The sequence below is a fragment of the Chiloscyllium plagiosum genome, unplaced genomic scaffold, assembly GCF_037043375.1.
Source record: "Chiloscyllium plagiosum isolate Xiang-an unplaced genomic scaffold, Cpla_swu_hap1 HiC_scaffold_9, whole genome shotgun sequence".
In the NCBI taxonomy this organism is placed as follows: Eukaryota; Metazoa; Chordata; class Chondrichthyes; order Orectolobiformes; family Hemiscylliidae; genus Chiloscyllium; species Chiloscyllium plagiosum.
The window spans coordinates 110,909,004-110,920,306 of NW_028270147.1; the positions used below are offsets into that span (position 1 = coordinate 110,909,004).

The 11,303-nt window shown below is 46.0% G+C and overlaps 1 gene segment (V, D, J or C); it reads left to right on the forward strand.

Moving 5' to 3' along the window:
• The first annotated feature begins 972 nt into the window (after positions 1–972).
• On the forward strand, positions 973–8,610 carry LOC148149249 (Ig kappa chain V region Mem5-like). The segment is given in 4 exon segments: positions 973–1,080; positions 1,267–1,562; positions 2,142–2,175; positions 7,734–8,610. Coding segments are annotated over 4 exon segments (708 nt in total).
• The last annotated feature ends 2,693 nt before the right edge of the window (positions 8,611–11,303 follow it).

Below are 11,303 nucleotides of genomic sequence, written 5' to 3' on the forward strand. Positions count from 1 at the left end.
CTCTACCCTCTATCTCTCTGAGCCTGTGTCCCCTGGTTCCAAACTCCCCAACCAGGGGAAACTTCCTCCCGGTCCAGCCCTGTTATAATTTTATATGTTTCAATCAGATCCCCTCTCATCCTTCTGAACTCGAGTGAGTCCAGGCCCAGTCGAGTCAGAGACTGAGAGGAGAGTTGAGGAGAAATGTTTTCATCCAGAGGATGTAGGAGACTGCAACGCACTGCCTGAAAGGCTGGTTGAGTCACGAACCCTTGGAACATTGGAGCAGTGTTTAGATATTCCCTTGTGTTGCTATAGCCTCCAGGGCTATCAACCAAGAGCTGGAGAATGGGATTACTGTTGTCAGATCTTTGTTGACCAGCACAGACACAATAGGCCAAATGGCCTCAATCAGTTTTGTTCAGGTCAATGATTGTCTGAGACAGAGAGAGAGAGAGAGAGAGGGGCGCATGTTGTGAGTTTGAGATAGTGAGAGAGGGAGGCATTTAACTGCTATCTCAGGACTCAGTGTTGCAGTACTATAGAGATCCGATCAAGAGTGACAGAGAAGGAGAGAGGGAGGCAGACAAAGAGAGAGTGAGACAGTGAGAAACTGGAAACTCAGAGTACAGGGAAAAAAGGAATGAGCAAACAGATCAAGAAAAGGGGGAAGGATAGGAAATGATGCTAAGAAAGAGAGAGGGGGGCAGACAGACAGTGACCAACCAACATTGAGGGAGAAGGAGAGAGAGAGTGGCATCAAGACATGGAGAAAAAGAGACAGAGATGTGAAGTGACAATGTAACTGAGAGAGGACAGAGAGGGAAATGGAGAAAGAAAATGAAGCAATGAGTCAGTGTAAGACAGGCATAGATATAAATGGAAAGAGAGGGAAGAGGAAGTGCGAGGTGCTAACGAGGCTCTCTCTGCCTGATGCCATTTACATACTGAGGAACACCCAGTCAGACTCTCACAGGCTGCAGCTTTATAAAGCAGAGCCCAGTGAAGGGAGAGTTTATCAGGAACTAGGCACAGGGACAGGAGCACACACCATGATTTCACACATCCAGCTGATCTGGCCCCTGGCGTTCTGTGTCGCAGGTACAAATCTCTCTCCTTCCACCTTGAATCTTTAGCTGCTCTCCATTTCACTCCAATTCCACTGACTTTTGATCGAAGGGAAAATGCTGAAACCAGAGGAATGCTCAGTGTCTCCAACAATCTCTTATTTGACGGGCTCTTTCTGCGACAGTTCTGACTTCACTGTGTTTCTCTCCAACCCCTCAGGTATCAGTGGGGACATTACCATGAGCCAGTCTCCCCCAGTGCTGTCAGTGGGACTGGGCCAAACCGCAACCATCACCTGTACGGCCAGTCAAAGCATTAGCAATAATATTGCATGGTACCAGCAGCGAGAAGGTCAGAAACCCTCTCTCCTGATCTATGAAGCAAAAGATCGATTCACAGGAGTCTCCAATCGATTCACCGGCAGTGGATCAGGGACCAGTTTCACCCTGAAAATCAGCAACATTCAGAATGAGGATGTCGCTGACTATTACTGTATGCAGTATCAGAGCTACCCTCTACACAGTGATACAGAGCAGTACAAAAACTTCAAACCACACAGCGCCACCTCCTGTAATGACACAGTTATATATAATATATTATATATAATATATAATAATGGACACACAATCCCACCTCCTCTACTGATATGTCCCACAGTTACGTGTAAATAAAACTGAACAAATTACCTCATGCCGGGTTTGTCACTGCGCACTACTCACTCCAGTCCCTGTGGTGTCCACCGCTCACTGAAGGCCTCAAGTTTCCCTCTTATACTCCATCGCTACATGTGAAGAACAGTTGCAAGATTTAACATTGAAAAATAAAGTTCACAAACCTCCCGAGCTCAGCTGGGAACAACCCAGAGAGACAGAGAGATAGAGAGAGAAACAGCCTGAGAGAGACAGAAAGAGAGAAAGACATGACTAAGGGAGAGTGGCAGGGAAATGGCAAGAATGAGTGAAAGATACAGAGAGACAGGGAGAGGGTGAGAGTGAGAGAGACAGACAGACAGTAAGAGACAGAGAGGCTTAGAGTGACAGAGGGAAACAGCTGAGGTTTTTGTACAGCCTCTGCACTGGGAGCTCTCACCGTGGCTTACATTCGGTAAAGGAACCAAGCTCAGACTGAGTAAGTAAACCTCAATCCTCTGCTATTAACCCTGTCAATACTGAAACTTTCTAAAACACAAATGCTAAATTGTTGAAGGTGTTCGTGGGGAGCTGCAGTGAATGAAATGGTTAATTGAGGAGCACTGTGTCTAACAGGGTATCCAGCTGTATTTCTTTAGTTCCATTGTCCCTTTAAGCAGCAAGATCTAAGTCAGTCAGTTTTACTCACCATGTGGAGGAGCTCTGCCCATTTGCAGCCTGTGGTCCCATTCCTGCAGCATGGAGTGAAATCAGTGAGTAGCCTCCTGCCAGTCTCAGTGTGATGGACACGGGCAGAGTTTGATGTGAGCTCTGGCTCCCTGTCCCAGTCTCTGATCTCACTGACCTCAGCAGCAGCAGCAGCAGCAGCAGCAGCAGCAGCAGCAGCAGCACAGTGAGACACCAAGCTCCCACCTCCCCCAGCTTTAACTCTGCTCAATCACACAATCTCAGAACTGTTACAGTGCACACAGAGACCATTCCGCCCATCCTGTCTAGACTGGCTCTCTGAATGAGTAATTCACTGAGTGTCATTTTCCTGCCTTCTCCCTGTTACCCTGCACATTGTTCCTTTTTAAATAACAGTTTCATTCCCTTCGGAATGTTCCATTTGAAGCTGCCTCGACCACATTCTCAGACAGTGCATTCCACACCTTAACCACTCACTGGCTGAAGAGGATTTCACCATCTTACTTTAGCTTCTTTACCCAATTACTCTTCGTCTATGGCCTCCCCCTCTCAATCCTTTCCTAAGTGGGAACATTTTCTCCCAATTTACTCTGTCCAGACCCCTCTGGATTTTGAATTTCTCGATCAAATCTCCTGTCAGCCTTCTCTTTGTAAAATATCCACATCCTTCCTGAATTATTCACTTTATCTATGCCCGTCATCCCATTTTCCTGGGTTAGGCCCATATCCCTTTAAACCTTTCCTAACCATGTACCTGTCCAATGGACTTTTAACTGTTGCAATTGTACTCACCTCTACCACTTCCTCTGGCAACACATTCCATATATTCACCACTGCCTGTGTGAAAAAGTTGCCCCTCAGTTCCCTTTTAAATCATTCCTCTCTCACCTTAAACCTATGCCCTTCAGTTTTGGACTCCCTTACTCTGGGGAACAGACCTTGGCTATTCACCCTATCTATGCTCCTTATGATTTTATAAACTTCAAAATGGTCACCCCTCAGCCTCCTACACTCCAGGGAAAATAGTGCAAGCAATAATCAGCCTTCCTCATAACTCAAATCTTCCAGTCTCAGAAACATGCTTGGAATTTTTTTAAATCCTTTCCAGTTTAATAACATCCTTCCTATAGTAGAGCGACCAGAATTGTATGCAGTACTCCAAGTGTGGCTTTACCAATGTCTTGTACAGCCATAATATGATATCTGAACTCCTGTCCTTAATGCTCTCACTGATGAAGGCGTGTGCCAAATACTTACTTTCCCACTCTATCTATACCCCTGGAGCCACTTTCAAGGAATTATATACCTGCACCCCTAGGTCTCTGTCTTCGACAACACTCCACAGAGCCCAATCATTAACTGTGTACATCCTGCCCTGGTTTGTCTTAAAAAAATGCAATCTCTCGCATTTATCTGAATTAAACTCCACCAGCCATTCCTCAGCCCACTGGCCCAGTTAATCAAGATCACATCGTACCCTTCACTGTTCACTGTGCCACCAATCTTGATTTCATTGGCTAACTTACTAACCATGTACAATGATTAGAACCAGGTGGATATTATTGACTATGAGATCCTTGATTGGGGTAGTTAACCTGGATCAATCAGGGAGCTCTGGCTGACTGATATAAACAGGGGATTCAGAGAGTCTCCTGAGTTCAGGGACTGACTCCAAGCTGGCTGGCTGCAGCCAGTGTATTCTGTAAATAAAGGGTGACTTGGTGACAGGATACCAGCCTCTTTGTAGTTGTTTCACCATACCTCCAGGATTCTCATCCAAATGGCTGACGTATATGATGAATAATGTGAAGTCAGAACTGATTCTGGCAGCATACCGCTGGTCACATGCTTCCAGTCTGAACAATACTTTCTACCAACACACTCTGGCCTTACTGTAAAGCCAACTTTGCATCAAACTGGCTAGCTGTAGCCATCCCTTGATTCAATGTGATCTAACCTTATTATCCAGTCAACCATATCAGACCTTCTTCCCTAAATGTCCTCTCACTGACACTTGATCTACTTGGGCCTCCTCATTCCCAAGATCCAGTTCTAGCAGAGCCGCCTTTCTCATTGGACTGGAAACAGACGGCTGGAGAAAATTCACCTCAACACACTCTCACAACTCTGGCCCCTCTCTGCCCTTCACAATGCTACTAACCCAGTTGAACTTTGTTTAATTAAATGTCTCCATTGTAATGACTCTATAATGTTTGCAACTTGTCGTAAATTTCTTGCAGATTTGTCCCTTGAATAGTCGGTGAGTTACAGACTGCACTGAACAATCTGATTGCAACTTTTTTGTTCCTTATCTTGAGCCAAATCGAATCTGTCCTTCACCCTTCTGGGCATCCTCTTTCTCCAGCTCTGCACTGATCTCCTTAACTACTCCCACCAGACACCATCCTTTTCCCCCTTTTCTCTCTTTCCTGAACAACTTGTATCCAGGAATATTGAAGACACAGTCCTGCCCTTCTTTTAGTCCGGTCTCTGTTCGAGCCACAACATCAGGTTTCTACTTGGCACTCTTTGTATGTAACTCCCTAGTCTGATTCCCTATACTTGGTGTAGGCTCATATATGCAGTCACCCAGAATTAGAATTTATTACTCATTCCCTCACTCTGCCTGCTTAGTTACTATTCCTTACTCTGGTGTTATCTATCTTCCCAGGATTCTGTAGGCCTTGGTGTTCCTCTGTAATATTATCTCCTGGTTCCCACAGGCCTGCAAAGTTAGTTTAAACTCTCTCCAAAAGCACCAGAATGGTGTTCCTCTGTAATATTATCTCCTAGTTCCCACAGGCCTGCAAAGTTAGTTTAAACTCTCTCCAAAAGCACCAGCAAATCACCTACAAAAAACTCAGTCCCAATTCTGTTCAGGAGCAAGCCCTCCAGTCTGTCCCATACCTCTTCTGGAGCCAACTCCAACTCCATAGATTTTAAAGCTTTCCCTCCCGGACCCTCTTTCCGGCTCCACATTCACATGAGTTATCCTCTGGTTCCTATTCTCACTTGCATGGGCCACTGGGAGTAATCCAGAGATTTCTACTTTCGTGCTCCTGCTGCTAATTCCCTGCTGAACTCCCTAAATTCTGACTGCAGGACCACGTCCTTTTTCTCCATCCATCACTGGGACCGATGTGGACCACGACTGCTGCCTGTTTCCCCTCTCCCCTCAGGGTGCACTGCAGCTGCTCGGTGACATCCTTGACCCTGGCACCAGGGAGACAGCACATCATCCTGGATTCCCATCTGCAGCTGCAGAAACACCTAGCGATTGCCCTCACTCTCGAATCTCCTCTCACTATCGTTCTTTCAGTCTTCCTTGTGACCCCCTGTACAGCTGAGCCCCCCGTAGTGCCAGGGACTTGGCTCTGGCTGCACTCCCCAAATGAACCATCATTCTCATCAGGATTCTGAACTGAATCCTGGTTGGAGAGTGGGAAACACTCAGGGGATTCCTGTATGAGTTGCCTGGTCCTTTTGGACTGTCTGCTGCTCCCCCATTCCCTCTCTCCCTGCATACTCTGAAGCTGCAGAGTGACCACATCTAGAAACGTGCTATCCACGGAGCTCTCAGCCTCACGGACGCTCCACACTGACACCAGCTGCTGCTCAAGCTCCAAAACCCAGAACTCCAACTGCTGTCACTGACCACACTTTCTGCTCTCATGGTATTTCAGGAGTGACTCTGGGAGTGCTCAACATTGACTCTGGACCCCATGAAGTCTTATAGCATCAGGTCAAGCATGGGCAAGGAAAACCTATCTGTCTCACATCAGTGGTAGGGATACGATTTGAGGAAGTTTTGAAGACAGAATGAATCTCCATTTCAGGGATAGTCAGTGTGTCTTTGTCAGAGGGAGACCAGGGCCAACAAAAATGATGGAATTTTGTCGAGGTCACTGGGTGTGCAGATGAGGGTGGTGAAGTTGATATATATGCTTGTATTTCAGCAAAGCCTTTGACAAGGTCCCACATGGGAGACTGATAAAGAAGGTAAAAGCAAATGGGATTCAGGGTAACTTGGCAAGTTGGATCCAAGCTTAGCTTTGGGACAGGTGACAGAGAGTGATGGGAAAGGCTGTTTATGTGACTGGGTCCAGTATGGAGCTGCATACCACAGGGATAAGTGCTGGGATCCTCACTGATTATAATATATACAAGCAATGTCAATGAGAATGCAGGAGGGGATGATACTGAGTTTGTGGGCAACATGAAGATTGGCTGGATGGTTGAAAGTGAGAAAGACGGTCTTAGGATTCAGGATTGATCAGATGGGCAGAGCAGAGGCAGCTGGAATTTAAATCTGTTAAATGTGAGATGTCGCACTTTGGAGGAATTAACAAGACAAAGGAGTACTCAATGAATGGCAGGACACTGGGAATCTCAATGTGAGAACATAATCTTGGAGTGATTGTCCACTGATACCTGAAAGTGCCAGGGCAGGTTATTAGAGCAGTTATGAAGGCATATTGGATAGCTGTCTTTGTAATTTCAGGTGAAGATTATAAGAGCAGGAAGGATATGTTCGAGTGATGCAGAACTTTGGTTAGGCCTCAGCTGGAGGACTGTGTGCAGTTACAGTCACCACACTGTAGGAAGGATGTGATTATGCTGGAAGCGGTTGCAGAGGAGATTGACTAGGAAGTTGCCTGGGATGGAGCATCTAAGACGATGTGGTGAGAGGCTGGATACACTCGGATTGTTTACTTTGGAGCAGAGAAGGTTGAGGGGGAGGATCTGACAGAGAGGTGCAGGGTATGGGGGAAGTGCACAGGTTAGGAAGATCATAACTGTTCCCCTCAGACAGAGGGGCAATAACAGGATGGCACACATTCAATGTGCAAGGTTTAGAGGGGATGTGAAGAAATGTTCCTTCCCCCAGAGGGTGGGGGTCTTGGATACATTGAGCAGTACTTGGATAAGCACACGAATTGTCATAATATTCAATGTTATGGGTCCAGTTCTGGAAAGTGGGTGGAGAGTAGATTTCCAGTATCTTAATTGTAAAGACTTGATGGAGTGAATGGCCTCTTCTGTGCTGTATGATTGTATGGAACCACCTGCTTGTTAAAACATACTGCCCTCTCTTGTCTGATACATCAACCTCTCCTCCACGTTGAACACTTGGAGGAAGCACTCAGGGTGTTGATGGCACAAAATGAACTCTGAGTGGGGGACTTCAATGCCCAACATCAAAAAGAACGTTTAATAAATGTGCATTCGTTTGTCGGCTTTGTAAGTATTGTCTGCAAATGTTCAAATGAATTGTTTTGCCAATTAACGTTCTGAGAGTTGAAATACCTTCGAATGGCACGAATTAAAATTGTTTCTCTTGTCTTTCAGGCCGTGAGAACTCTCAGCCCAAGCTGACCCTGCTGCCCCCCTCCCCGGAGCAGGTCAATGCCAAGGGCACTGCCACCCTGGTGTGCCTTGCCAATCACTTCTATCCCGATGAGATGGAGGTGCAGTGGAAGAAGGACGGTGCAGTCATTTCGGACGGGGTTCAGACCAGCAACTACCTGCGAGCTTCGGACAGCACCTACAGTGTCAGCAGCCTGCTGACCCTCTCTGGGTCTGACTGGGAGTCCAACGCTCGCTTCTCCTGTGCCCTCACCCACGTGACCCTCTCCTCTCCCCTCAGCAAGAGCATCAGGAGATCAGAATGTGTGTAGAGTGTTTGAGACAGTCCACAGAGGAGACACAACTTTAAACAGAACAGGGCTGAGCTGGCAGGACAAAGGTCATTGTCAGGAGTGAATTTCAACTCTCTTCCTTCTTGGGACAGCTCGGGGACACTTCTGAGGTTCAGGAGTTAAGACAGATCATTGGGACAGCGCAGGGGGAGAGCTTTACTCTGTATCTAACCCCATTCTGTCCCTGAACTGGTGATATTTCATGACAACGATGTTAACCTGTCATGCCAAGAAAAACCTCTCAAAGGTGCTGAAGACTGTCAGCTGTACAAAACAACGTGAACCTCCAAAGTCTCTGCTTCAGTAAACCAGATCTCCTTCCTGCTCAGCCACCAGTTCCAATTTACGGTTTTGTCACTGTTCAAAAGGACAGGCTTCTCATGTTATTGAAAAAATCTCCACAAGTGTTTTCCTCAAGCTCCAATGTGGCTGTGAATTTGTGCAGCTTCCTCTGTCTGGGCTGTTAATTGCAGTCTGTTTTCTGTCAATGTCAATCTGTGAAAGGGAATAAAGATGAAGAAGATTCAGTCTCTGTCTCGTGTCTGTTTTGAAAATGGTCAGAGCTGAAGCCTTAGGGAAAGGGTGTGTGAAGTGAAAGGTTGCACCATCAAGGCATGGAACATGAGGGGGGCAAAAAGATGGGGTCCCCGAAACAGGAGGGCACTGCTACAATTGTGGCCAGAAGGGGCTCTTCAGCAGAAATGCAGGGCCCCAAGGAAACCTTCCCCAATAAATGGGGAAAAGAGGGAAGATGTGTTCAATTTCCAAAAGGCAGGGGACTGATGCTGAGAGGAAGCTGAACTCAGATTGTAGACAGGGAAGGTGCATACCCAGAATGGAGATGGCATCTCTCTCCTTCAATGATCCCCCCTTGGTGCTCTAAAGGGATAGTACCCACCTCAAATACATGTGCCCAATGGTGTATGATGAATGGGGAAAATCCTGTGCCCACATGTGCGCAGGTGGAGAATGGGGAATGTATCTCGTAGACACACTGATTCATCCATCAAAAGGACTGGGATCAGCTCTCTCCAGTACAGGACCAATTGGAGGGGTTCAGCCGGGTACATCGGCGATGGAAGAGCTAGCAAAACCCAAGAGTGCAAGGGTGGGCTCCCTGGGCACTTAATGGGAAAGCATCTGAACATAATACAGAGAGATCACTAATGGAGTGTTTGGAGCAGATTGGCTCTTTGTTGATGGACTGGCAATGGGTCTTTACACAGTTGGTCATTTCAAACATGTTCTGCTCCATATTGGGGCAGGAAGGGCTGATGACCGGGACATATTCACCTTCCTGTTTAAAAATCAACAATATTGATGGGTCTGTCTACCCCAAGGGTTCCCAACCTTCCAGCAGAGCATGGCACAAGGGCTACAAGAGTTCAGTTCAGCTCCCCAAACACTTTGGACAGTGGATGGCTGACTTGCTGCTGTTATCCAGAACTGAGGAGGAGGACTTGTCCCTTCGGGATGACAGAACTCCCAGGAGCTGCTCGGAGGGATCCAAATATTGATGTGTTCCCTGGAACAGCAGGTGAAAAGCTGCTGCATTGCTCAGGCTCCTTGATGCCACATACCATCAAAGCGGCCTTGATGTCAAGTGCTGTCACTCTGCCCTCACCTCACTCGCATGGTCAGGGAGAGCTCAGTCCACTGACTCACATTTATCTGAATGAATTCCACTTGTTACTGATCAGCCCATCTATATCCTTTTGTATCTTCTATGGCTTCAGGTAACCTCAGTCAGGGAAGGTCAATAAATGGAAAGCATTAAAACTTTAATACAAATCCTGAAGACAATTTCTGGTTTAATAAAGGAATGGATACCTTTCATTTTTAAGTGAAATCAGCAGTTCTTTATTGAATTAAAGTGATTCAGGGTAAATACATCTGTAGTGAATGTGTAAAACTACAGCAACTCCCATTCAGGGTGTTTGGATTGGAGGCTGAGTTGAAATAATTGGTGACACATCAGGGAGGTGCGGAGATACCTGGAGACCTTGTTCCAGAAGGAGGTTATAAGCCTCAGGACTAGGCAGTCCAATTCCATGGTGCAGTAAGGGGCAGGAGGGTATGACTATGAGGGGGTCAGATAAGGGTTTGGAGAATACTGTAGGACAGGGAAACCCCTTAATCTTCTCAACACGAGTGAGATCAAGGTCAGCCTTTCCAATCTTTCTTCATCACACAGCCCACACATTCCAGGGGTCAATAAAATAAACCTCCTCTGAACCACCTCCAATGCATTTATATTCTTCCTTCAATAAGGAGACCAAAACTGTGCACAGTTTTTGAGATGCAATTTCACCAGTAGCCAGGAATAACTGAAACATCACACACACACTTTTGTTTTTAACTCCTCAGTTAGTCTCATTGCAATAATACACAACATTTTGTTACTTCTAATCAAACAACTTCACATTTTCCCAAATTATACACCATCTGCTGATTTCTGTCTCCTCATAGAACGTATCTCTATTGGTCTGGCCCCTGTCCTGTCATCTTCGGCAACCTACTTTCTCTCCATATTTGTGTCATCTGTGAATGTAATCCCCAAGCCTTCAATCCCCACAGTGAGAGAGATTGGAAACAGTTGAGGGCCCAACACTGAACACTTGGGGCACACTCGTCATATACGGCCAATCTGAAAACGGTTTCTTTCTGGACACTCTGGGTTCTGCTCGTCTCCCAGTTTTCTAATGGATATTTCCTTCAGGGTACACTGTTTCGAAAGTTCAACAACTGTATCAGAAGGTGGTGGAGGTAGGGGTAGTGAATATTTTGAAGTAGAGATAACAGATTTTTGTCACTCAGAAGGGTCGAGGCTGATACAGACTCAATGGGAATGTGGAATTGGAAACACAAACAGATCAGCCATGATCTTATTGAATGATGGAGATTTAAATCCAATTGGATTTTGTATCCTGGGCATATTTTAAATTAATTGTTAAAATTTGAATCCGGTTGGCGTAACTTCAAAAACTACCCAACCCAAACTAATGTTAATAACCTCACCGCCAATTGTTATGTACTTTCAATTCTCAGTATTCTCTGTGACACTGACAGCTAGTCACAGACTCATGTGAGCACCCTACTCTCCTAAAGGGACCACACACACTTTTGACATCATAACACCTCTCCTCTTAAAAAAAAACAACCATCAAATTGAAAAGATGGCTTTTTTATGCTCTCTAAATCTTAACTCCGCTATTATGAA